At 47.8% G+C, this 22,972-nt stretch overlaps 1 protein-coding gene and 1 long non-coding RNA gene across 5 annotated transcripts in view; one reads left to right on the forward strand and one right to left on the reverse strand.

Moving 5' to 3' along the window:
* Nucleotides 1-22,972, forward strand: part of rbm10 (RNA binding motif protein 10) — a 120,927-nt gene that overhangs the window by 77,657 nt on the left and 20,298 nt on the right. The window contains exons 11-13 of the mRNA XM_052484161.1: nt 299-396; nt 16,121-16,208; nt 21,872-22,091. Of these exons, the coding sequence (XP_052340121.1) occupies nt 299-396; nt 16,121-16,208; nt 21,872-22,091 (406 nt within the window). The remainder of the gene's footprint in view (nt 1-298; nt 397-16,120; nt 16,209-21,871; nt 22,092-22,972) is intronic.
* On the reverse strand, nt 4,453-6,396 carry LOC127913070 (uncharacterized). 4 transcript variants are annotated; one of them, XR_008084508.1, is made up of 4 exons: nt 6,316-6,396; nt 5,414-5,577; nt 5,004-5,372; nt 4,453-4,634 (listed from the first exon to the last, which is right to left on the reverse strand). It is a non-coding gene; the product is annotated as an uncharacterized LOC127913070 (long non-coding RNA). The 4 variants fall into 4 exon arrangements; XR_008084507.1 differs by having other exon boundaries at nt 4,963-5,372; XR_008084509.1 differs by having other exon boundaries at nt 4,462-4,552; nt 4,963-5,372.

The raw sequence follows: 22,972 nt of genomic DNA on the forward strand, positions 1-22,972 counted from the left end.
CTATAGTGGTGAGGAGATACCTACAGCTGTCTACTATAGTGGTGATGAGATACCAACAGCTGTAGTGGTGAGGAGATACCTACAGCTGTCTACTATAGTGGTGAGGAGATACCTACAGCTGTAGTGGTGAGGAGATACATACAACTGTCTACTATAGTGGTGAGGAGATACCTACAGCTGTCTACTATAGTGGTGAGGAGATACCTACAGCTGTAGTGATGAGGAGATACCTACAGCTGTCTACTATAGTGGTGAGGAGATACCAACAACTGTCTACTCAGAGCTGTGTGTGTTACAGGAAGCATCTCAGCTTCTCCAGATCCTCCAGGCCTTACAGCCAGCTCTCTGTATAGATGGGAAGGCCATCGCCGTGGAGTTCGCCAAAGGATCCAAACGGTAAACACACACGTCATGTTCTTCCGTCCTCGTGACGGACCTCAAATTAATTTCCGTACGACATCCTGTCTCCTGTAACGCTAAGCTTAAAATAGCCTTTTTGTCCTCATTGTTCTCCACCTTGGCGAATTTCCCTTGTTTTATTGCCCTTGTGGGGAGATTTGGGAATGTTAGGATAGAAGAACCAACAGATGCTTTCAGAAAGTATTCATACACTTTGACACATTCCAGAAAGATGTGTTTTTATACATGTATTGCACATTAAATACGGAAATATCTAATTTACATACGTTTTCACACCCCCGAGTCAATACTTTTGTAGAAGCACCTTTGGCAACGATTACAGCTGTGAGTCTTTCTGGTTCAGTCGTAACATGCTGACCAAACCGGCGTCCTCTTGCAGCATCGTGCGCACGTTGGTTTTTGTCTATCGCCACCAGAGATGTTCAACGAGACGCAGGTAAAAAAAAATATATATATACAAAAACCAACTTTGAACCAACTATATTAATTTGGGGTTAGTGTTACATTCCTCAGTAAGAAAACCAAAACATTTCACTCAAACAGAAGGGTGAACTAACATAGAATCACTTACCGACAACCAGAGCGAAACAGGTTTTAGGAGCGGTTCTGAAAGACGCTCATGGAAGTGTCCACTGAAAGTTGACGAGCAACAACAACTGGGACCTAAAAGACACCCAGCATAAACGCTGAACTAAATTGGCCCAAGAAGAGACAAAATAAAAGAAGAATCCACACCCAAGCATAAAGAAAGGTGGAGCAAAATGAAACCAGGGAAATCGGTTAAAAGATTGTTCGTCTAGAAGTCAAAATAGGGCGCGCCACCTGAAGGTGTGGACCCTCCACATCTCTCAAAACATCTATCAAAACATCTATCAAAACAGCTGGAGCACTGGGGCCAGCCACTCTTAAATAGCACTGGGGCCAGCCACTCTTAAATAGCACTGGGCCCAGCCACTCTTAAATAGCACTGGGCCCAGCCACTCTTAAATAGCACTGGGGCCAGCCACTCTTAAATAGCACTGGGCCCAGCCACTCTTAAATAGCACTGGGCCCAGCCACTCTTAAATAGCACTGGGCCCAGCCACTCTTAAATAGCACTGGGGCCAGCCACTCTTAGATAGCACTGGGCCCAGCCACTCTTAAATAGCACTGGGCCCAGCCACTCTTAAATAGCACTGGGCCCAGCCACTCTTAAATAGCACTGGGCCCAGCCACTCTTAAATAGCACTGGGCCCAGCCACTCTTAAATAGCACTGGGCCCAGCCACTCTTAAATAGCACTGGGGCCAGCCACTCTTAAATAGCACTGGGCCCAGCCACTCTTAAATAGCACTGGGCCCAGCCACTCTTAAATAGCACTGGGCCCAGCCACTCTTAAATAGCACTGGGCCCAGCCACTCTTAAATAGCACTGGGCCCAGCCACTCTTAAATAGCACGGTGCCCAGCCACTTAAATAGCACTGGGCCCAGCCACTCTTAAATAGCACTGGGCCCAGCCACTCTTAAATAGCACTGGGCCCAGCCACTCTTAAATAGCACTGGGCCCAGCCACTCTTAAATAGCACTGGGCCCAGCACAGGCGAAACACAGACTAACGAGGTGACACCGATCGGTGAGTCCTACGTGCTAACGAGGTGACACCGATCGGTGAGTCCTACGTGCTAACGAGCTATACGCGCTAAAGTCCTCAAAACATAAACCGTACCCTGCATCATCTTCTGTTGGTGGTTAACTCACAGAAAACAACTCCCATTATACATAATAATTAATTAATTAATTAATATACATTAATAAACTTAAATGCGTCGCCTTTTCCAATGGTGTTACTGTTTGCTGTAAAACAATTAAATATGCAGTACCATTGAAAAGTTTGGACACACCTACTCATTCTTAGAGTTAATTTACAACCGATTCCGGAATCTAGGCGTATGGCGCAAGTCACGACTTCACATGAGAACCTTTTGAACGTAAAATTAGTTTTCATCAAAAATTCGTTTTTTTTGGGATTAGAAATACCTTCTCGAACATGTGAACTTTCATGTGCCTTAATATCAAACTTTTATGTATTTTTTAAAATACGAATAAAATTGTTAAATTACGAGCCTAGTTGGTTTTAGCCACAGAAAAAGGGAGCAACCTTCCCGCTAGCCATGATTGGCTGAGATAATGCCGAGAGATGAGTTTGGATTGGTCTGCAGGTGTGGCATATTGTGTCTATAAAATGAGCAGCTCGTTATGCCTAGATAATCTTTTCTACTGTAGTTTTTCCTAAAGATATAACGTTAATACAACGTCAGCCATGGAGAACTGCAAATATGTTACTTCTGCTCTCAATAACATTTACTGCCCTGAATTTATCAGGCGCTATCGACAAAGGTCAGTGGGAAAAAGTTGTGGTGGTGGACTACTTTCTGGACGACGATCGTGCCATACAATGCTGACTCTCTCTCTCTCACTCTGGAAAATAACACGTTTTTTAAATCAGTGGAGCGCAACGCAGGATGTCTGATGAAAGGGGTTACAGTCTACCGTGAAGCGTTCATCCACGTATACAGGTAAGAGTCTAGCTACAGATTCAGATATTATGTTGTCAGAAAGTTGTTTTCGTTGCGAGTTAAAACTAGCTGTTAGCTAGCCAGCTGGAGTTCGATGGCTGGCTTTCTCACTAACATTGAACCTAACGTTTTTTTGTTTGTTTGCTATGACAATCGGTTTGCATTGCTAGTAACGTTACTCTATGGATTGGGGTTATAGTTCTTTTTTTTTGTTAGCTAGCTAACGTTAACGTGACATGTCTAAACAAAAGACCCAAAGTTAAAGCTTGCTGTTAGCTCGCTTAACGTTAGCTGAGGTTAGGTGGCTGGCTAGCTAGCTAACATTAACTTGTGTGTGTGTGTAACGTTAGTGATGTCATCTCAGAATGCCATTTTCACATTGCTAATTATAGCTTAATGTTAGCTAGCTACTTATTGGTTAACTTTAGCTAGCTGCGACAATCGGTTTGTATAAAGCTTGCTGACGTTAGATGGCTGGCTAGCTACAGTAGCTAACATTACCTGTATGAACTGTGTGTAGTTAGTGACGATATCTGAGAATGCCATTTCACATCTGTTGTATAGTAATTTTCCAATATTTGCATCTGGAATGTGTCTTTCAGCATCAATCAGCAGAACACTCCTGACTCTAATACACCAGTCATACAGTCATCAAAAAGAGAGCTGGCCCAAGCAAGCTAGCAGGTAGCAGCGCAGTCATCAACATGCACCATTTCTTCACCAACTACGGAGTTGGGGAAAACACGTGTGGACCTGAATTGTGATAACTGCTGTGGCCAAAACAAGAACAAGTTTGTGGTCTGGTATTATGCCTGGTGGACCGACCGTGCACAAGCTCCACCACAGTCTGGACCTTCACTTCCTGATCACAAGCCACAACAAGTTTGCCCCTGACTGGTGCTTCGGCCTCATCAAGCAGCGCTTCAAGAAAAGACCAGAGTGAACTCTTTGTCTGAGATTGCTGGTGTTGTGAAGGACATCACTGTGACAGGGGTCATCATCCCACAGCTGGTTGGACTGGAGGATGGTGCAGTGCTGGTGGAAAGCTATGGGAGGCAACAACACCTGCCGCCGTACTTCAGGCCCGCTGCCACAGATCAAGCAGTACCAGTACTTCAGGTAAAAATATATTTTTAATTGTATGAGGTTACTCTTATAATATATAATATAATAATATATGCCATTTAGCAGACGCTTTTATCCAAAGCGACTTACAGTCATGTGTGCATACATTCTACGTATGGGTGGTCCCGGGAATCGAACCCACTACCCTGGCGTTACAAGCGCCATGCTCTACCAACTGAGCTACAGAAGGACCACAGAAGGACTTATGTAAACCTGGGAGGTGAATTGATGTTGTGGAAGGTTGTAGTGTCTTCTAATGTGTTGTTGTTTCCTGTTTTGCAGCTTCGATGCTCTGGAGCCTGGTGTTGTCGCTAAGGAGCGTTCGGACTGTCGGGACATCCTTCCTCCTGGTCTGCCTGTACAAGCACCACCTGGACTGTCCTTCCTCCTGGTCTGCCTGTACAAGCACCACCTGGACTGTCCTTCCTCCTGGTCTGCCTGTACAAGCACCACCTGGACTGTCCTTCCTCCTGGTCTGCCTGTACAAGCACCACCTGGACTCTCCTTCCTCCTGGTCTGCCTGTACAAGCACCACCTGGACTCTCCTTCCTCCTGGTCTGCCTGTACAAGCACCACCTGGACTGTCCTTCCTCCTGGTCTGCCTGTACAAGCACCACCTGGACTGTCCTTCCTCCTGGTCTGCCTGTACAAGCACCACCTGGACTGTCCTTCCTCCTGGTCTGCCTGTACAAGCACCACCTGGACTGTCCTTCCTCCTGGTCTGCCTGTACAAGCACCACCTGGACTGTCCTTCCTCCTGGTCTGCCTGTACAAGCACCACCTGGACTGTCCTTCCTCCTGGTCTGCCTGTACAAGCACCACCTGGACTGTCCTTCCTCCTGGTCTGACTGTACAAGCACCACCTGGACTGTCCTTCCTCCTGGTCTGCCTGTACAAGCACCACCTGGACTGTCCTTCCTCCTGGTCTGCCTGTACAAGCACCACCTGGACTGTCCTTCCTCCTGGTCTGCCTGTACAAGCACCACCTGGACTGTCCTTCCTCCTGGTCTGCCTGTACAAGCACCACCTGGACTGTCCTTCCTCCTGGTCTGCCTGTACAAGCACCACCTGAACTGTCCTTCCTCCTGGTCTGCCTGTACAAGCACCACCTGGACTGTCCTTCCTCCTGGTCTGCCTGTACAAGCACCACCTGGACTGTCCTTCCTCCTGGTCTGCCTGTACAAGCACCACCTGAACTGTCCTTCCTCCTGGTCTGCCTGTACAAGCACCACCTGGACTGTCCTTCCTCCTGGTCTGCCTGTACAAGCACCACCTGAACTGTCCTTCCTCCTGGTCTGCCTGTACAAGCACCACCTGGACTGTCCTTCCTCCTGGTCTGCCTGTACAAGCACCACCTGAACTGTCCTTCCTCCTGGTCTGCCTGTACAAGCACCACCTGGACTGTCCTTCCTCCTGGTCTGCCTGTACAAGCACCACCTGGACTGTCCTTCCTCCTGGTCTGCCTGTACAAGCACCACCTGGACTGTCCTTCCTCCTGGTCTGCCTGTACAAGCACCACCTGGACTGTCCTTCCTCCTGGTCTGCCTGTACAAGCACCACCTGGACTGTCCTTCCTCCTGGTCTGCCTGTACAAGCACCACCTGGACTGTCCTTCCTCCTGGTCTGCCTGTACAAGCACCACCTGGACTGTCCTTCCTCCTGGTCTGCCTGTACAAGCACCACCTGGACTGTCCTTCCTCCTGGTCTGCCTGTACAAGCACCACCTGGACTGTCCTTCCTCCTGGTCTGCCTGTACAAGCACCACCTGGACTGTCCTTCCTCCTGGTCTGCCTGTACAAGCACCACCTGGACTGTCCTTCCTCCTGGTCTGCCTGTACAAGCACCACCTGGACTGTCCTTCCTCCTGGTCTGCCTGTACAAGCACCACCTGGACTGTCCTTCCTCCTGGTCTGCCTGTACAAGCACCACCTGGACTGTCCTTCCTCCTGGTCTGCCTGTACAAGCACCACCTGGACTGTCCTTCCTCCTGGTCTGCCTGTACAAGCACCACCTGGACTGTCCTTCCTCCTGGTCTGCCTGTACAAGCACCACCTGGACTGTCCTTCCTCCTGGTCTGCCTGTACAAGCACCACCTGGACTGTCCTTCCTCCTGGTCTGCCTGTACAAGGACCACCTGGAATGTCCTTCCTCCTGGTCTGCCTGTACAAGCATCACCTGTACTGTCCTTCCTCTTGGTCTGCCTGTACAAGCACCACCTGAACTGTCCTTCCTCCTGGTCTGCCTGTACAAGCACCACCTGGACTGTCCTTCCTCCTGGTCTGCCTGTACAAGCACCACCTGGACTGTCCTTCCTCCTGGTCTGCCTGTACAAGCACCACCTGGACTGTCCTTCCTCCTGGTCTGCCTGTACAAGCACCACCTGGACTGTCCTTCCTCCTGGTCTGCCTGTACAAGCACCACCTGGACTGTCCTTCCTCCTGGTCTGCCTGTACAAGCACCACCTGGACTGTCCTTCCTCTTGGTCTGCCTGTACAAGCACCACCTGGACTGGACAAAGCGAGACAAACTATGTTTTTGAGAAGCTCAGGGATTTTGTGACGAGTCATCAGCACTATCTGCGATGAACGTGGTACCTTCAGGCGTTTGGAAGTCGCTCCAAAGGATGAACCAGACCTCCAATTGACTGAAAATATGTCAATTAGCCTATCAGAAGCTTCTAAAGCCATGACATCATTTTCTGGAATGTTCCAAGCTGTTTAAAGGCACAGTCAACTTAGTGTGTGTGTAAACTTCTGACCCACTGCAATTGTAATACAGTGAATTATAAGTGAAATAATGTCTGTAAATAATTGTTGGGAAAATGACTTGTGTCATGCACAAAGTAGATGTCCTAACCGGCTTGCAAAAACTATAGCTTGTTTTCTAGAAATTTGTGGAGTGGTTGAAAAATGAGTTTTAATGACTCCAACCTAAGTGTATGTAAACTTCCGACTTCAACTGACTACCCAAAACGTTTGACCCAAGTTAAACTATTTAAAGGCAATGCTACCAAATACTAAATGAGTGCATGTAAACTTCTGACCCACTGGGAATGTGATGAAATAAATAATTGCTGAAATCTCTCTACTATTATTCCGACATTTCTCATTCTTAAAATAAACTGACCCAAGACAGGGAATTTTTACTAGGATTAAATGTCAGGAATTGCGAAAAACTGAGTTTAAATGTATTTGGTGTATGTAAAACTTCTGACTTCAACTGTACATTATCAAGTATTTCACACATATTATCCAGATACTGACTGTTAGCATTTGGTGGTCTATAGCAGCTTCCCTCAAGAATGGGCTTTAGGTGAGGCAGATGAACCTGTAGCCATATTACTTCAACAGTATTTAACATGAGATCCTCTCTAAGCTTTATAGGAATGTGGTTCTGAATATAAACAGCAGCACCTCCACCTTTGGCATTTCTGTCTTTTCTGTAGATGTTATAACCATGTATTGCTGCCACTGTATAATCAAAGGTAATGTTAATGTGGGCTATTGTTTTTTTTTTTTTTTTACACTTTTCTGGGATGCTTGATAGTTTTTATTGCTTTACTGGGAAGGTTAGCAGAAGTAGACATGCTCATGTTATTTATGTTTGAGTTGATGAGCTGCACATAGTGAACTTCCTCCTAGGGCACACCGCCTCAGTGTTAACAGTATACCTCTGGTTCATAGGCACATGATTACTGCAGACAGAAGCTGTAGGATCAACAGAGGCATTCAGGGCAGTTAAGAGGGACATACATTTAGTTGCTTATATTGTGTCTGCCAACACCACTGGGATAATGTTGAATGTGCTGAAGCATTATGACAACTCAGTGGCACAATGGTAGTGATTAACTGAGCTGGGCTTAGGTCATTGATAAGTTATTGTCTCAACGCAGCCTTGAAATGTGTGGACAGAGTCCAGGAGCCAAGATGATTCGGATGGACTCCATCATTCCTGTTTTCAGAAGGTGTCAAAAGTTATCTATAAAAGTGATTCCAACAAAGCTACAGTCTTTTAGCCAGGTGTGTAATGCCAGTAGCATGAATTGAATATTTCACACCCTAGCTAGCCCTCCTAATGTGGTTTGAGCCCACATGGACTACGACAGCGTCAGCTCCCGGCAGCTGTCGTAGAACGGTCGGAAGCAGCCTTGTAATGTCCTGTAATCATGCTCCAGGATAGCACAGTTTTTTTCCACGGGAACCATGATGTTTCATACCATAGAACTTCCGATGACAACAGCTGGTGCAGTGAGGAGGTCCGGGTGTTCTTTCACCTCGAGTGGTTTCGCAAACCCCCTCGAGGACCAATGGGTGGTGGGGCCCGATTGACCCGAGCCAGCTGTAGTATTCATTGTGGATGATGAATGGGCCAGGGTCTTAGACAACTTCATGGTCTGATGTGGGGGAAGATCTGAACCCGAGGTAGAAGCCACCGAGAGGGAAACAGAACAGAGGACGAAGGCACATGCATCTCTGGAACTGATCTGTTTCTAGTCTGTGTCCGGTACAGGTTTAACATCTCCAAGGAGCCCCCCGTTGCCAGAAAATATTTGTCAAAGTAACCCGCACTAACTTCATCAAACTCCTCCTCTGGACATTTCTTAGCATAAAAAAAGGGGAGAGGGAAACATATTTACTCTGTTCCACAACCAGCTGCTTCCTAGGTATCGGAGTGTCAACTGTAGGAACCCTCTCTTCCTTCAGCGGTCCTACCAACTAACTCGCCTTTGGGGTTTTCTATGGAGAGGTCAACTCTTCATTGAAGGAGGGTTAGCGAAATCAGAATCACCCATAAATGTCTCGAAAAGATCGACTATGTTGGGATCGCTGACATCCTCCTCAAAACTAGACTTGTTCCCGGCAACTTTCTTAGACATAGCACATGTAACGGCACACCGGGAACACGACAGGATTTGGCACGACCTTCCCTCCAGCCAAATCACCTCACTCCAATGACGACGGAATTAGAAATAAAATTAGACTTGAGTTCCACATTATACAAAATAACTTTCATGCAAACCATTTCCACGCCTTGTACTAAAACACTGTAACCAGTTGCTTAAGTGTCAGACGAAGGCAAAACGCCCTCCAGAATGAAGGACTGGCCTGCCCCAGTGTCTCACAGTATCTTCACCAGCTGCTTAACAGCATCTCAACTCTGCAGAGACACGAACCCGTCTGAAACAATGGGTTCATACACATCTGATCCAAAATCCTGTTTACCAGAGACTTAATGGGCTGTAGTGCTCCCAACCAGAGACTTAATGGGCTGTAGTGCTCCCAACCAGAGACTTAATGGGCTGTAGTGCTCCCAACCAGAGACTTAATGGGCTGTAGTGCTCCCAACCAGAGACTTAATGGGCTGTAGTGCTCCCAACCAGAGACTTAATGGGCTGTAGTGCTCCCAACCAGAGACTTAATGGACTGTAGTGCTCCCAACCAGAGACTTAATGGGCTGTAGTGTTCCCAACCAGAGACTTAATGGGCTGTAGTGCTCCCAACCAGAGACTTAATGGGCTGTAGTGCTCCCAACCAGAGACTTAATGGGCTGTAGTGCTCCCTACCAAAGACTTAATGGGCTGTAGTGCTCCCAACCAGAGACTTAATGGGCTGTAGTGCTCCCTACCAGAGACTTAATGGGCTGTAGTGCTCCCAACCAGAGACTTAATGGGCTGTAGTGTTTCCCAAACCAGAGACTTAATGGGCTGTAGTGCTCCCAACCAGAGACTTAATGGGCTGTAGTGCTCCCAACCAGAGACTTAATGGGCTGTAGTGCTCCCAACCAGAGACTTAATGGGCTGTAGTGCTCCCAACCAGAGACTTAATGGGCTGTAGTGTTCCCAACCAAAGACTTAATGGGCTGTAGTGCTCCCAACCAGAGACTTAATGGGCTGTAGTGTTCCCTACCAGAGACTTAATGGGCTGTAGTGCTCCCAACCAGAGACTTAATGGGCTGTAGTGCTCCCAACCAGAGACTTAATGGGCTGTAGTGCTCCCAACCAGAGACTTAATGGGCTGTAGTGCTCCCAACCAGAGACTTAATGGGCTGTAGTGCTCCCAACCAGAGACTTAATGGGCTGTAGTGTTCCCAACCAGAGACTTAATGGGCTGTAGTGCTCCCAACCAGAGACTTAATGGGCTGTAGTGCTCCCAACCAGAGACTTAATGGGCTGTAGTGCTCCCAACCAGAGACTTAATGGGCTGGAGTGTCCCCAGTCCCAACCAGAGACTTAATGGGCTGGAGTGCTCCCAACCAGAGACTTGATGGGCTGGAGGGTTCCCAGTCCCAACTAGAGACTTAATGGACTGGAGTGTTCCCAGTCCCAACCAGAGACTTAATGGACTGGAGTGTTCCCAACCAGAGACTTAATGGGCTGTAGTGCTCCCAACCAGAGACTTAATGGGCTGTAGTGTTCCCAACCAGAGACTTAATGGGCTGTAGTGTTCCCAACCAGAGACTTAATGGGCTGTAGTGTTCCCTACCAGAGACTTAATGGGCTGTAGTGCTCCCAACCAGAGACTTAATGGGCTGTAGTGTTCCCAACCAGAGACTTAATGGACTGTAGTGCTCCCAACCAGAGACTTAATGGGCTGTAGTGCTCCCAACCAGAGACTTAATGGGCTGTAGTGTTCCCAACCAGAGACTTAATGGGCTGTAGTGTTCCCAACCAGAGACTTAATGGGCTGTAGTGTTCCCAACCAGAGACTTAATGGGCTGTAGTGTTCCCAACCAGAGACTTAATGGGCTGTAGTGCTCCCAACCAGAGACTTAATGGGCTGTAGTGCTCCCAACCAGAGACTTAATGGGCTGTAGTGCTCCCAACCAGAGACTTAATGGGCTGTAGTGTTCCCAACCAGAGACTTGATGGGCTGTAGTGCTCCCAACCAGAGACTTAATGGGCTGTAGTGCTCCCAACCAGAGACTTAATGGGCTGTAGTGCTCCCTACCAGAGACTTAATGGTCTGTAGTGTTCCCAACCAGAGACTTAATGGGCTGTAGTGCTCCCAACCAGAGACTTAATGGGCTGTAGTGTTCCCAACCAGAGACTTAATGGGCTGTAGTGCTCCCAACCAGAGACTTAATGGGCTGTAGTGCTCCCAACCAGAGACTTAATGGGCTGTAGTGTTCCCAACCAGAGACTTAATGGGCTGTAGTGTTCCCAACCAGAGACTTAATGGGCTGTAGTGTTCCCAACCAGAGACTTAATGGGCTGTAGTGCTCCCAACCAGAGACTTAATGGGCTGTAGTGCTCCCAACCAGAGACTTAATGGGCTGTAGTGCTCCCAACCAGAGACTTAATGGGCTGTAGTGCTCCCAACCAGAGACTTAATGGGCTGTAGTGCTCCCAACCAGAGACTTAATGGGCTGTAGTGTTCCCAACCAGAGACTTAATGGGCTGTAGTGTTCCCAACCAGAGACTTAATGGGCTGTAGTGCTCCCAACCAGAGACTTAATGGGCTGTAGTGCTCCCAACCAGAGACTTAATGGGCTGTAGTGCTCCCAACCAGAGACTTAATGGGCTGTAGTGCTCCCAACCAGAGACTTAATGGGCTGTAGTGCTCCCAACCAGAGACTTAATGGGCTGTAGTGCTCCCAACCAGAGACTTAATGGGCTGTAGTGCTCCCAACCAGAGACTTAATGGGCTGTAGTGTTCCCAACCAGAGACTTAATGGGCTGTAGTGTTTCCCAACCAGAGACTTAATGGGCTGTAGTGCTCCCAACCAGAGACTTAATGGGCTGTAGTGCTCCCAACCAGAGACTTAATGGGCTGTAGTGCTCCCAACCAGAGACTTAATGGGCTGTAGTGTTCCCAACCAGAGACTTAATGGGCTGTAGTGCTCCCAACCAGAGACTTAATGGGCTGTAGTGCTCCCAACCAGAGACTTAATGGGCTGTAGTGCTCCCAACCAGAGACTTAATGGGCTGTAGTGCTCCCAACCAGAGACTTAATGGGCTGTAGTGCTCCCAACCAGAGACTTAATGGGCTGTAGTGCTCCCAACCAGAGACTTAATGGGCTGTAGTGCTCCCAACCAGAGACTTAATGGGCTGTAGTGTTCCCAACCAGAGACTTAATGGGCTGTAGTGTTCCCAACCAGAGACTTAATGGGCTGTAGTGCTCCCAACCAGAGACTTAATGGGCTGTAGTGTTCCCAACCAGAGACTTAATGGGCTGTAGTGCTCCCAACCAGAGACTTAATGGGCTGTAGTGCTCCCAACCAGAGACTTAATGGGCTGTAGTGCTCCCAACCAGAGACTTAATGGGCTGTAGTGTTCCCAACCAGAGACTTAATGGGCTGTAGTGCTCCCAACCAGAGACTTAATGGGCTGTAGTGTTCCCAACCAGAGACTTAATGGGCTGTAGTGCTCCCAACCAGAGACTTAATGGGCTGAAAGTGCTCCCAACCAGAGACTTAATGGGCTGTAGTGCTCCCAACCAGAGACTTAATGGGCTGTAGTGCTCCCAACCAGAGACTTAATGGGATGTAGTGCTCCCAATTCCAGAGACTTAATGGGCTGTAGTGCTCCCTACCAGAGACTTAATGGGCTGTAGTGCTCCCAACCAGAGACTTAATGGGCTGTAGTGCTCCCAACCAAAGAGACTTAATGGGCTGTAGTGCTCCCAACCAGAGACTTAATGGGCTGTAGTGCTCCCTACCAGAGACTTAATGGGCTGTAGTGCTCCCAACCAGAGACTTAATGGGCTGTAGTGCTCCCAACCAAAGACTTAATGGGCTGTAGTGTTCTGTAGTGTAGTAGTGTTGAACACTGGAGTGTTCCCTACCAGAGACTTAATGGACTGGAGTGTTCCCAGTCCCAAACAGAGACTTAATGGACTGGAGTGTTCCCAACCAGAGACTTGATGGGCTGGAGTGCTCCCAACCAGAGACTTGATGGGCTGTAGTGCTCCCTACCAGAGACTTAATGGACTGGAGTGTTCCCAGTCCCAACCAGAGACTTAATGGAATGGAGTGCTCCCTACCAGAGACTTAATGGACTGGAGTGTTCCCTACCAGAGACTTAATGGACTGGAGTGTTCCCTACCAGAGACTTAATGGACTGGAGTGTTCCCTACCAGAGACTTAATGGACTGGAGTGTTCCCTACCAGAGACTTAATGGACTGGAGTGTTCCCTACCAGAGACTTAATGGACTGGAGTGTTCCCAGTCCCAACCAGAGACTTAATGGACTGGAGTGCCCCTACCAGAGACTTAATGGACTGGCGTGCTCCCTACCAGAGCCTTGATAAGTTTGGCTTGCCAAGGTTTTTTTCCTGGTCAAAGGAAGCTGTTGTTTTGTGTCCACAAGGGAAGGGAAAGATGAGCGGAAGAGAGAGTGTAGATGCGAGAAGGAAATATATACAACGAGCAACGTGACCATGCTGTTCGTTTGTGGCTGTTCGTTCTGTGTTTGCGTGTAATCAGGGATGTATTCATTCCGCCGATTCTGTTGAAGAACATTTTAAACGGAAGCAAACAGCACGAAACGGGGAGAAACATACCTGAATTAGTCCAATAAAAACTCTTGTTTGCAACTGTTGGACTAATGATTACACCCAACTTTTGGACTAATGATTACACCCAACTGTTGGACTAATGATTACACCCAACTGTTGGACTAATGATTACGATTACACCCAACTGTTGGACTAATGATTACACCCAACTGTTGGACTAATGATTACGATTACACCCAACTGTTGGACTAATGATTACACCCAACTGTTGGACTAATGATTACACCCAACTGTTGGACTATGATTACGATTACACCCAACTGTTGGACTAATGATTACACCCAACTGTTGGACTAATGATTACACCCAACTGTTGGACTTATGATTACACCCAACTGTTGGGCTAATGATACGATTACACCCAACTGTTGGACTTATGATTACACCCAACTGTTGGACTAATGATTACACCCAACTGTTGGACTAATGATTACACCCAACTGTTGGACTAATGATTACACCCAACTGTTGGACTAATGATTACACCCAACTGTTGGACTAATGATTACACCCAACTGTTGGACTAATGATTACACCCAACTGTTGGACTAATGATTACACCCAACTGTTGGACTAATGATTCCACCCAACTGTTGGACTAATGATTCCACCCAACTGTTGGACTGATGATTATACCCAACTGTTTGACTAATGATTCCACCCAACTGTTGGACTAATGATTATACCCAACTGTTGACTAATGATTACACCCAACTGTTGGACTAATGATTACACCCAACTGTTGGACTAATGATTACACCCAACTGTTGGACTAATGATTACACCCAACTGTTGGACTAATGATTACACCCAACTGTTGGACTAATGATTACACCCAACTGTTGGACTAATGATTACACCCAACTGTTGGACTAATGATTACACCCAACTGTTGGACTAATGATTCCACCCAACTGTTGGACTAATGATTACACCCAACTGTTGGACTAATGATTCCACCCAACTGTTTGACTAATGATTCCACCCAACTGTTGGACTAATGATTATACCCAACTGTTTGACTAATGATTACACCCAACTGTTGGACTAATGATTATACCCAACTGTTGGACTAATGATTACACCCAGCTGTTGGACTAATGATTACACCCAACTGTTGGACTGATGATTACACCCAACTGTTGGACTGATGATCCCACCCAACTGTTGGACTAATGATTACACCCAACTGTTGGACTAATGATTCCACCCAACTGTTGGACTAATGATTACACCCAACTGTTGGACTTATGATTACACCCAACTGTTGGACTAATGATTACACCCAACTTTTGGACTAATGATTCCACCCAACTGTTGGACTAATGATTCCACCCAACTGTTGGACTGATGATCCCACCCAACTGTTGGACTAATGATTACACCCAACTGTTGGACTTATGATTACACCCAACTGTTGGACTAATGATTACACCCAACTGTTGGACTAATGATTACACCCAACTGTTGGACTAATGATTACACCCAACTGTTGGACTAATGATTCCACCCAACTGTTGGACTAATGATTACACCCAACTGTTTGACTAATGATTACACCCAACTGTTGGACTAATGATTACACCCAACTGTTGGACTAATGATTACACTCAACTGTTGGACTAATGATTACACCCAATGGTTGGACTAATGATTACACCCAACTGTTGGACTAATTTTTACACCCAACTGTTGGACTAATGATTACACCCAACTGTTGGACTAATGATTACACCCAACTGTTGGACTAATGATTACACCCAACTGTTGGACTAATGATTACACCCAACTGTTGGACTAATGATTACACCCAACTGTTGGACTAATGATTACACCCAACTGTTGGACTAATGATTACACCCAATTGTTGGACTAATGATTACACCCAATTGTTGGACTAATGATTACACCCAACTGTTGGACTAATGATTACACCCAACTGTTGGACTAATGATTACACCCAACACACATACACACACATACACAGACAGACAGACAGACAGACAGACAGACAGACAGACAGACAGACAGACAGACAGACAGACAGACAGACAGACAGACAGACAGGACGGACGGACGGACGGACACTGTTACAGTTGAAATAGGTTTTGGGCTTGATTTTTTAAATTATTTCTTTCTCCCAACCCCACCCCCTCTCCCTCCCTCCCTCTCTCTCCCCCTCTCTTCTTCTCTCTCCCTCTCACTCCCCCTCTCTCTCCCACTCCCTATCTCTCCCCTCCCCCTCTCTCCCCCCTCCCTCTCTCTCTCCCTCTCTCTCCCCCTCTCTTGCCCCCTTCCTCTCTCTCTCCCCCTCCCTCTCCCCTTCATCGTTCTCCCCCTCTCTCTCCCCTCCCTCTTTCTCTCCCCCTTCCCCTCTCTCTCCCCCTCTCTATCCCCCTCCCCCTTTCTCTCTCCCTCTCCCCCTCCCCTCCCTCTCCCCCATCTCTCCCTCTCTCTCCCTCTCCCCCTCCCCCTCTCTCTCTCTCCCTCCCTTCCTCTCTCCAGTGATGTGTTCCTGACAGATGGCAGTAGAGTGAGTGCTGCTACAGTCGCCAGTACAGCCATCGCTGCAGCACAGTGGGCCGTCACCCAGGTAACCAGTCTAATAACGTATAGCATCCTTACTGTAACTGTGACCTCCACTCTGTGTCCGTACTGTAACTGTGACCTCCACTCTGTATCCTTACTGTAACTGTGACCTCCACTCTGTATCCTTACTGTAACTGTGATCTCCACTCTGTATCCTTACTGTAACTGTGACCTCCACTCTGTATCCTTACTGTAACTGTGACCTCCACTCTGTATCCTTACTGTAACTGTGACCTCCACTCTGTATCCTTACTGTAACTGTGACCTCTACTCTGTATCCGTACTGTAACTGTGACCTCCACTCTGTATCCTTACTGTAACTGTGACCTCTACTCTGTGTCCTTACTGTAACTGTGACCTCCACTCTGTATCCTTACTGTAACTGTGACCTCCACTCTGTGTCCTTACTGTAACTGTGACCTCCACTCTGTATCCTTACTGTAACTGTGACCTCCACTCTGTATCCTTACTGTAACTGTGACCTCCACTCTGTGTCCTTACTGTAACTGTGACCTCCATTCTGTATCCTTACTGTAACTGTGACCTCCACTCTGTATCCTTACTGTAACTGTGACCTCCACTCTGTATCCGTACTGTAACTGTGACCTCCACTCTGTATCCTTACTGTAACTGTGACCTCCACTCTGTATCCTTACTGTAACTGTGACCTCCACTCTGTGTCCGTACTGTAACTGTGACCTCCACTCTGTGTCCTTACTGTAAATGTGACCTCCACTCTGTATCCTTACTGTAACTGTGACCTCTACTCTGTATCCTTACTGTAACTGTGACCTCTACTCTGTATCCTTACTGTAACTGTGATCTCCACTCTGTATCCTTACTGTAACTGTGACCTCCACTCTGTGTCCTTACTGTAACTGTGACCTCCACTCTGTATCCTTACTGTAACTGTGACCTCCACTCTGTATCCTTACTGTAACTGTGATCTCCACTCTGTTTCCTTACTGTAACTGTGACCTCCACTCTGTATCCTTACTGTAACTGTGACCTCCACTCTGTATCCTTACTGTAACTGTGACCTCCATGCTGTATCCTTATTGTAACTGTGACCTCCACTCTGTGTCCTTACTGTAACTGTGACCTCCACTCTGTATCCTTACTGTAACTGTGACCTCCACTCTGTGTCCTTACTGTAACTGTGACCTCCACTCTGTATCCTTACTGTAACTGTGACCTCCACTCTGTATCCTTACTGTAACTGTGACCTCCACTCCGTGTCCGTACTGTAACTGTGACCTCCACTCTGTCCGTACTGTAACTGTGACCTCCACTCTGTGTCCTTACTGTAACTGTGACCTCCACTCTGTGTCCTTACTGTAACTGTGACCTCCGCTCTGTATCCTTACTGTAACTGTGACCTCCACTCTGTGTCCTTACTGTAACTGTGATCTCCACTCTGTTTCCTTACTGTAACTGTGACCTCCACTCTGTATCCTTACTGTAACTGTGACCTCCACTCTGTGTCCTTACTGTAACTGTGACCTCCACTCTGTGTCCTTACTGTAACTGTGACCTCCACTCTGTATCCTTACTGTAACTGTGACCTCCGCTCTGTGTCCTTACTGTAACTGTGACCTCCACTCTGTGTCCTTACTGTAACTGTGACCTCCACTCTGTGTCCTTACTGTAACTGTGACCTCCACTCTGTATCCTTACTGTAACTGTGACCTCCACTCTGTGTCCTTACTGTAACTGTGACCTCTACTCTGTGTCCGTACTGTAACTGTGACCTCTACTCTGTGTCCGTACTGTAACTGTGACCTCCACTCTGTGTCCGTACTGTAACTGTGATCTCCACTCTGTGTCCTTACTGTAACTGTGACCTCCACTCTGTATCCTTACTGTAACTGTGACCTCCACTCTGTGTCCTTACTGTAACTGTGACCTCCACTCTGTGTCCTTACTGTAACTGTGACCTCCACTCTGTATCCTTACTGTAACTGTGTTCTCCACTCTGTGTCCTTACTGTAACTGTGACCTCTACTCTGTGTCCGTACTGTAACTGTGACCTCTACTCTGTGTCCGTACTGTAACTGTGACCTCCACTCTGTGTCCGTACTGTAACTGTGATCTCCACTCTGTGTCCTTACTGTAACTGTGACCTCCACTCTGTATCCTTACTGTAACTGTGACCTCCACTCTGTGTCCTTACTGTAACTGTGACCTCCACTCTGTATCCTTACTGTAACTGTGACCTCCACTCTGTGTCCTTACTGTAACTGTGACCTCTACTCTGTGTCCTTACTGTAACTGTGACCTCCACTCTGTGTCCTTACTGTAACTGTGACCTCCACTCTGTGTCCTTACTGTAACTGTGACCTCCACTCTGTATCCTTACTGTAACTGTGACCTCCACTCTGTATCCTTACTGTAACTGTGACCTCCACTCTGTGTCCTTACTGTAACTGTGACCTCCACTCTGTATCCTTACTGTAACTGTGACCTCCACTCTGTATCCTTACTGTAACTGTGACCTCACTCCACTCTGTATCCGTACTGTAACTGTGACCTCCACTCTGTATCCTTACTGTAACTGTGACCTCCACTCTGTGTCCGTACTGTAACTGTGACCTCCACTCTGTGTCCTTACTGTAAATGTGACCTCCACTCTGTATCCTTACTGTAACTGTGACCTCTACTCTGTGTCCTTACTGTAACTGTGACCTCCACTCTGTATCCTTACTGTAACTGTGACCTCCACTCTGTGTCCTTACTGTAAATGTGACCTCCACTCTGTATCCTTACTGTAACTGTGACCTCTACTCTGTATCCTTACTGTAACTGTGACCTCTACTCTGTATCCTTACTGTAACTGTGATCTCCACTCTGTATCCTTACTGTAACTGTGACCTCCACTCTGTATCCGTACTGTAACTGTGACCTCCACTCTGTATCCTTACTGTAACTGTGACCTCCATGCTGTATCCTTATTGTAACTGTGACCTCCACTCTGTGTCCTTACTGTAACTGTGACCTCCACTCTGTATCCTTACTGTAACTGTGACCTCCACTCTGTGTCCTTACTGTAACTGTGACCTCCACTCTGTATCCTTACTGTAACTGTGACCTCCACTCTGTGTCCTTACTGTAACTGTGACCTCCACTCCGTGTCCGTACTGTAACTGTGACCTCCACTCTGTCCGTACTGTAACTGTGACCTCCACTCTGTGTCCTTACTGTAACTGTGACCTCCACTCTGTGTCCTTACTGTAACTGTGACCTCCGCTCTGTATCCTTACTGTAACTGTGACCTCCACTCTGTGTCCTTACTGTAACTGTGATCTCCACTCTGTTTCCTTACTGTAACTGTGACCTCCACTCTGTATCCTTACTGTAACTGTGACCTCCACTCTGTTTCCTTACTGTAACTGTGACCTCCACTCTGTGTCCTTACTGTAACTGTGACCTCCACTCTGTATCCTTACTGTAACTGTGACCTCCGCTCTGTGTCCTTACTGTAACTGTGACCTCCACTCTGTGTCCTTACTGTAACTGTGACCTCCACTCTGTGTCCTTACTGTAACTGTGACCTCCACTCTGTATCCTTACTGTAACTGTGACCTCCACTCTGTGTCCTTACTGTAACTGTGACCTCTACTCTGTGTCCGTACTGTAACTGTGACCTCTACTCTGTGTCCGTACTGTAACTGTGACCTCCACTCTGTGTCCGTACTGTAACTGTGATCTCCACTCTGTGTCCTTACTGTAACTGTGACCTCCACTCTGTATCCTTACTGTAACTGTGACCTCCACTCTGTGTCCTTACTGTAACTGTGACCTCCACTCTGTATCCTTACTGTAACTGTGACCTCCACTCTGTGTCCTTACTGTAACTGTGACCTCTACTCTGTGTCCGTACTGTAACTGTGACCTCTACTCTGTGTCCGTACTGTAACTGTGACCTCCACTCTGTGTCCGTACTGTAACTGTGATCTCCACTCTGTGTCCTTACTGTAACTGTGACCTCCACTCTGTATCCTTACTGTAACTGTGACCTCCACTCTGTGTCCTTACTGTAACTGTGACCTCCACTCTGTATCCTTACTGTAACTGTGACCTCCACTCTGTGTCCTTACTGTAACTGTGACCTCTACTCTGTGTCCTTACTGTAACTGTGACCTCCACTCTGTGTCCTTACTGTAACTGTGACCTCCACTCTGTATCCTTACTGTAACTGTGACCTCCACTCTGTATCCTTACTGTAACTGTGACCTCCACTCTGTATCCTTACTGTAACTGTGTCCTCTACTCTGTGTCCTTACTGTAACTGTGACCTCCACTCTGTATCCTTACTGTAACTGTGACCTCTACTCTGTGTCCTTACTGTAACTGTGACCTCCACTCTGTGTCCTTACTGTAACTGTGACCTCCACTCTGTATCCTTACTGTAACTGTGACCTCCACTCTGTGTCCTTACTGTAACTGTGACCTCTACTCTGTATCCGTACTGTAACTGTGACCTCCACTCTGTGTCCTTACTGTAACTGTAACTGTGACCTCCACTCTGTGTCCGTACTGTAACTGTGACCTCCACTCTGTATCCTTACTGTAACTGTGACCTCCACTCTGTGTCCTTACTGTAACTGTGACCTCCACTCTGTATCCTTACTGTAACTGTGACCTCCACTCTGTGTCCGTACTGTAACTGTGACCTCCACTCTGTATCCTTACTGTAACTGTGACCTCCACTCTGTGTCCTTACTGTAACTGTGACATCCACTCTGTATCAGTACTGTAACTGTGACCTCCACTCTGTGTCCTTACTGTAACTGTGACCTCCACTCTGTGTCCTTACTGTAACTGTGACCTCCACTCTGTATCCTTACTGTAACTGTGACCTCTACTCTGTGTCCTTACTGTAACTGTGACCTCCACTCTGTGTCCTTACTGTAACTGTGACCTCCACTCTGTATCCTTACTGTAACTGTGACCTCCACTCTGTGTCCTTACTGTAACTGTGACCTCTACTCTGTATCCGTACTGTAACTGTGACCTCCACTCTGTGTCCTTACTGTAACTGTGACCTCCACTCTGTGTCCGTACTGTAACTGTGACCTCCACTCTGTATCCTTACTGTAACTGTGACCTCCACTCTGTGTCCTTACTGTAACTGTGACCTCCACTCTGTATCCTTACTGTAACTGTGACCTCCACTCTGTGTCCGTACTGTAACTGTGACCTCCACTCTGTATCCTTACTGTAACTGTGACCTCCACTCTGTGTCCTTACTGTAACTGTGACCTCCACTCTGTATCCTTACTGTAACTGTGACCTCCACTCTGTGTCCTTACTGTAACTGTGACCTCTACTCTGTGTCCTTACTGTAACTGTGACCTCCACTCTGTGTCCTTACTGTAACTGTGACCTCCACTCTGTGTCCTTACTGTAACTGTGACCTCCACTCTGTGTCCTTACTGTAACTGTGACCTCTACTCTGTGTCCTTACTGTAACTGTGACCTCTACTCTGTGTCCGTACTGTAATTCCCATATCGAACAATTATTTACGATTTATGTGTTTATGTTTAATGTTTAATTTGTTTAATTTAACTATTATTTTACTGTTGTCCTCCCTTCTCTCTCTCTCTCTCTCTCTCTCTCTCTCTCTCTCTCTCTCTCTCTCTCTCTCTCCCTCTCTACCCCCCCAGACGGCCCAGTCCCTGTCCTCTGCCTCCCAGCAGGGTGTGGAGGTGGGGTTGTACCACCAGGGGGCAGCAGTAACACTGGGAGTCTATGGAGTCCAGGAGAACCACAACTACACAGTGGTGACAGAGGGCCCGGCCTACAAGGCCCAGGCAGGGGGAATGGGTACATCCCTACCCAGCCCAGGAGCAGGCCTGATGGGGGCGTACATAGGAACAGCACCTGGTGAGAGGAGAAGAGAGGCTGGGGAGATTAAAACAGAACATGGGAAAGGTGGGAGGGGAAGAGAGAAGAGGTTGGAGAGGAGTTAGGGAGGGAGATAGGGGGAGGGTGGAGAGGAGTTAGGGAGGGAGATAGGGGGAGGGTGGAGAGGAGTTAGGGAGGGAGATAGGGGAAGAGAGAAGAGGTTGGAGAGGAGTTAGGGAGGGAGATAGGGGAGGGTGGAGAGGAGTTAGGGAGGGAGATAGGGGGAGGGTGGAGAGGAGTTATGGAGGGAGATAGGGGGATAGAGTAGAGGGTGTAGAGGAGTTAGGGAGGGAGATAGGGGGAGGGGTAGAGGGTGGAGAGGAGTTAGGGGAGATATGGGGAGAGAGTAGAGGTTGGAGAGGAGTTAGGGAGGGAGATAGGGGGAGAAAGTAGAGGGTGGAGAGGAGTTAGGGAGGGATTAGAGGAGTTAGGGAGGGAGATAGGGGAGGGTGGAGATGAGTTAGGGAGGGAGATAGGGGGGGGTGGAGAGGAGTTAGGGTGGGAGATAGGGTGAGGGGGTGGAGAGGAGTTAGGGAGGGAGATAGGGGGGTGGAGAGGAGTTAGGGTGGGAGATAGGGTGAGGGGGTGGAGAGGAGTTATGGAGGGAGATAGGGGGGGGGTGGAGAGGAGTTAGGGAGGGAGATAGGGGAGGGGTGGAGAGGAGTTAGGGAGGGAGATAGGGGGAGGGTGGAGAGGAGTTAGGGAGGGAGATAGGGGGAGGGTGGAGAGGAGTTAGGGAGGGAGATAGGGGAGGGTGGAGAGGAGTTAGGGTGGGAGATAGGGGAGGGGTGGAGAGGAGTTAGGGTGGGAGATAGGGGGAGTGTGGAGAGGAGTTAGGGTGGGAGATAGGGGAGGGTGGA

This window comes from Oncorhynchus keta, chromosome 28, assembly GCF_023373465.1.
Source record: "Oncorhynchus keta strain PuntledgeMale-10-30-2019 chromosome 28, Oket_V2, whole genome shotgun sequence".
Lineage (NCBI taxonomy): Eukaryota > Metazoa > Chordata > Actinopteri > Salmoniformes > Salmonidae > Oncorhynchus > Oncorhynchus keta.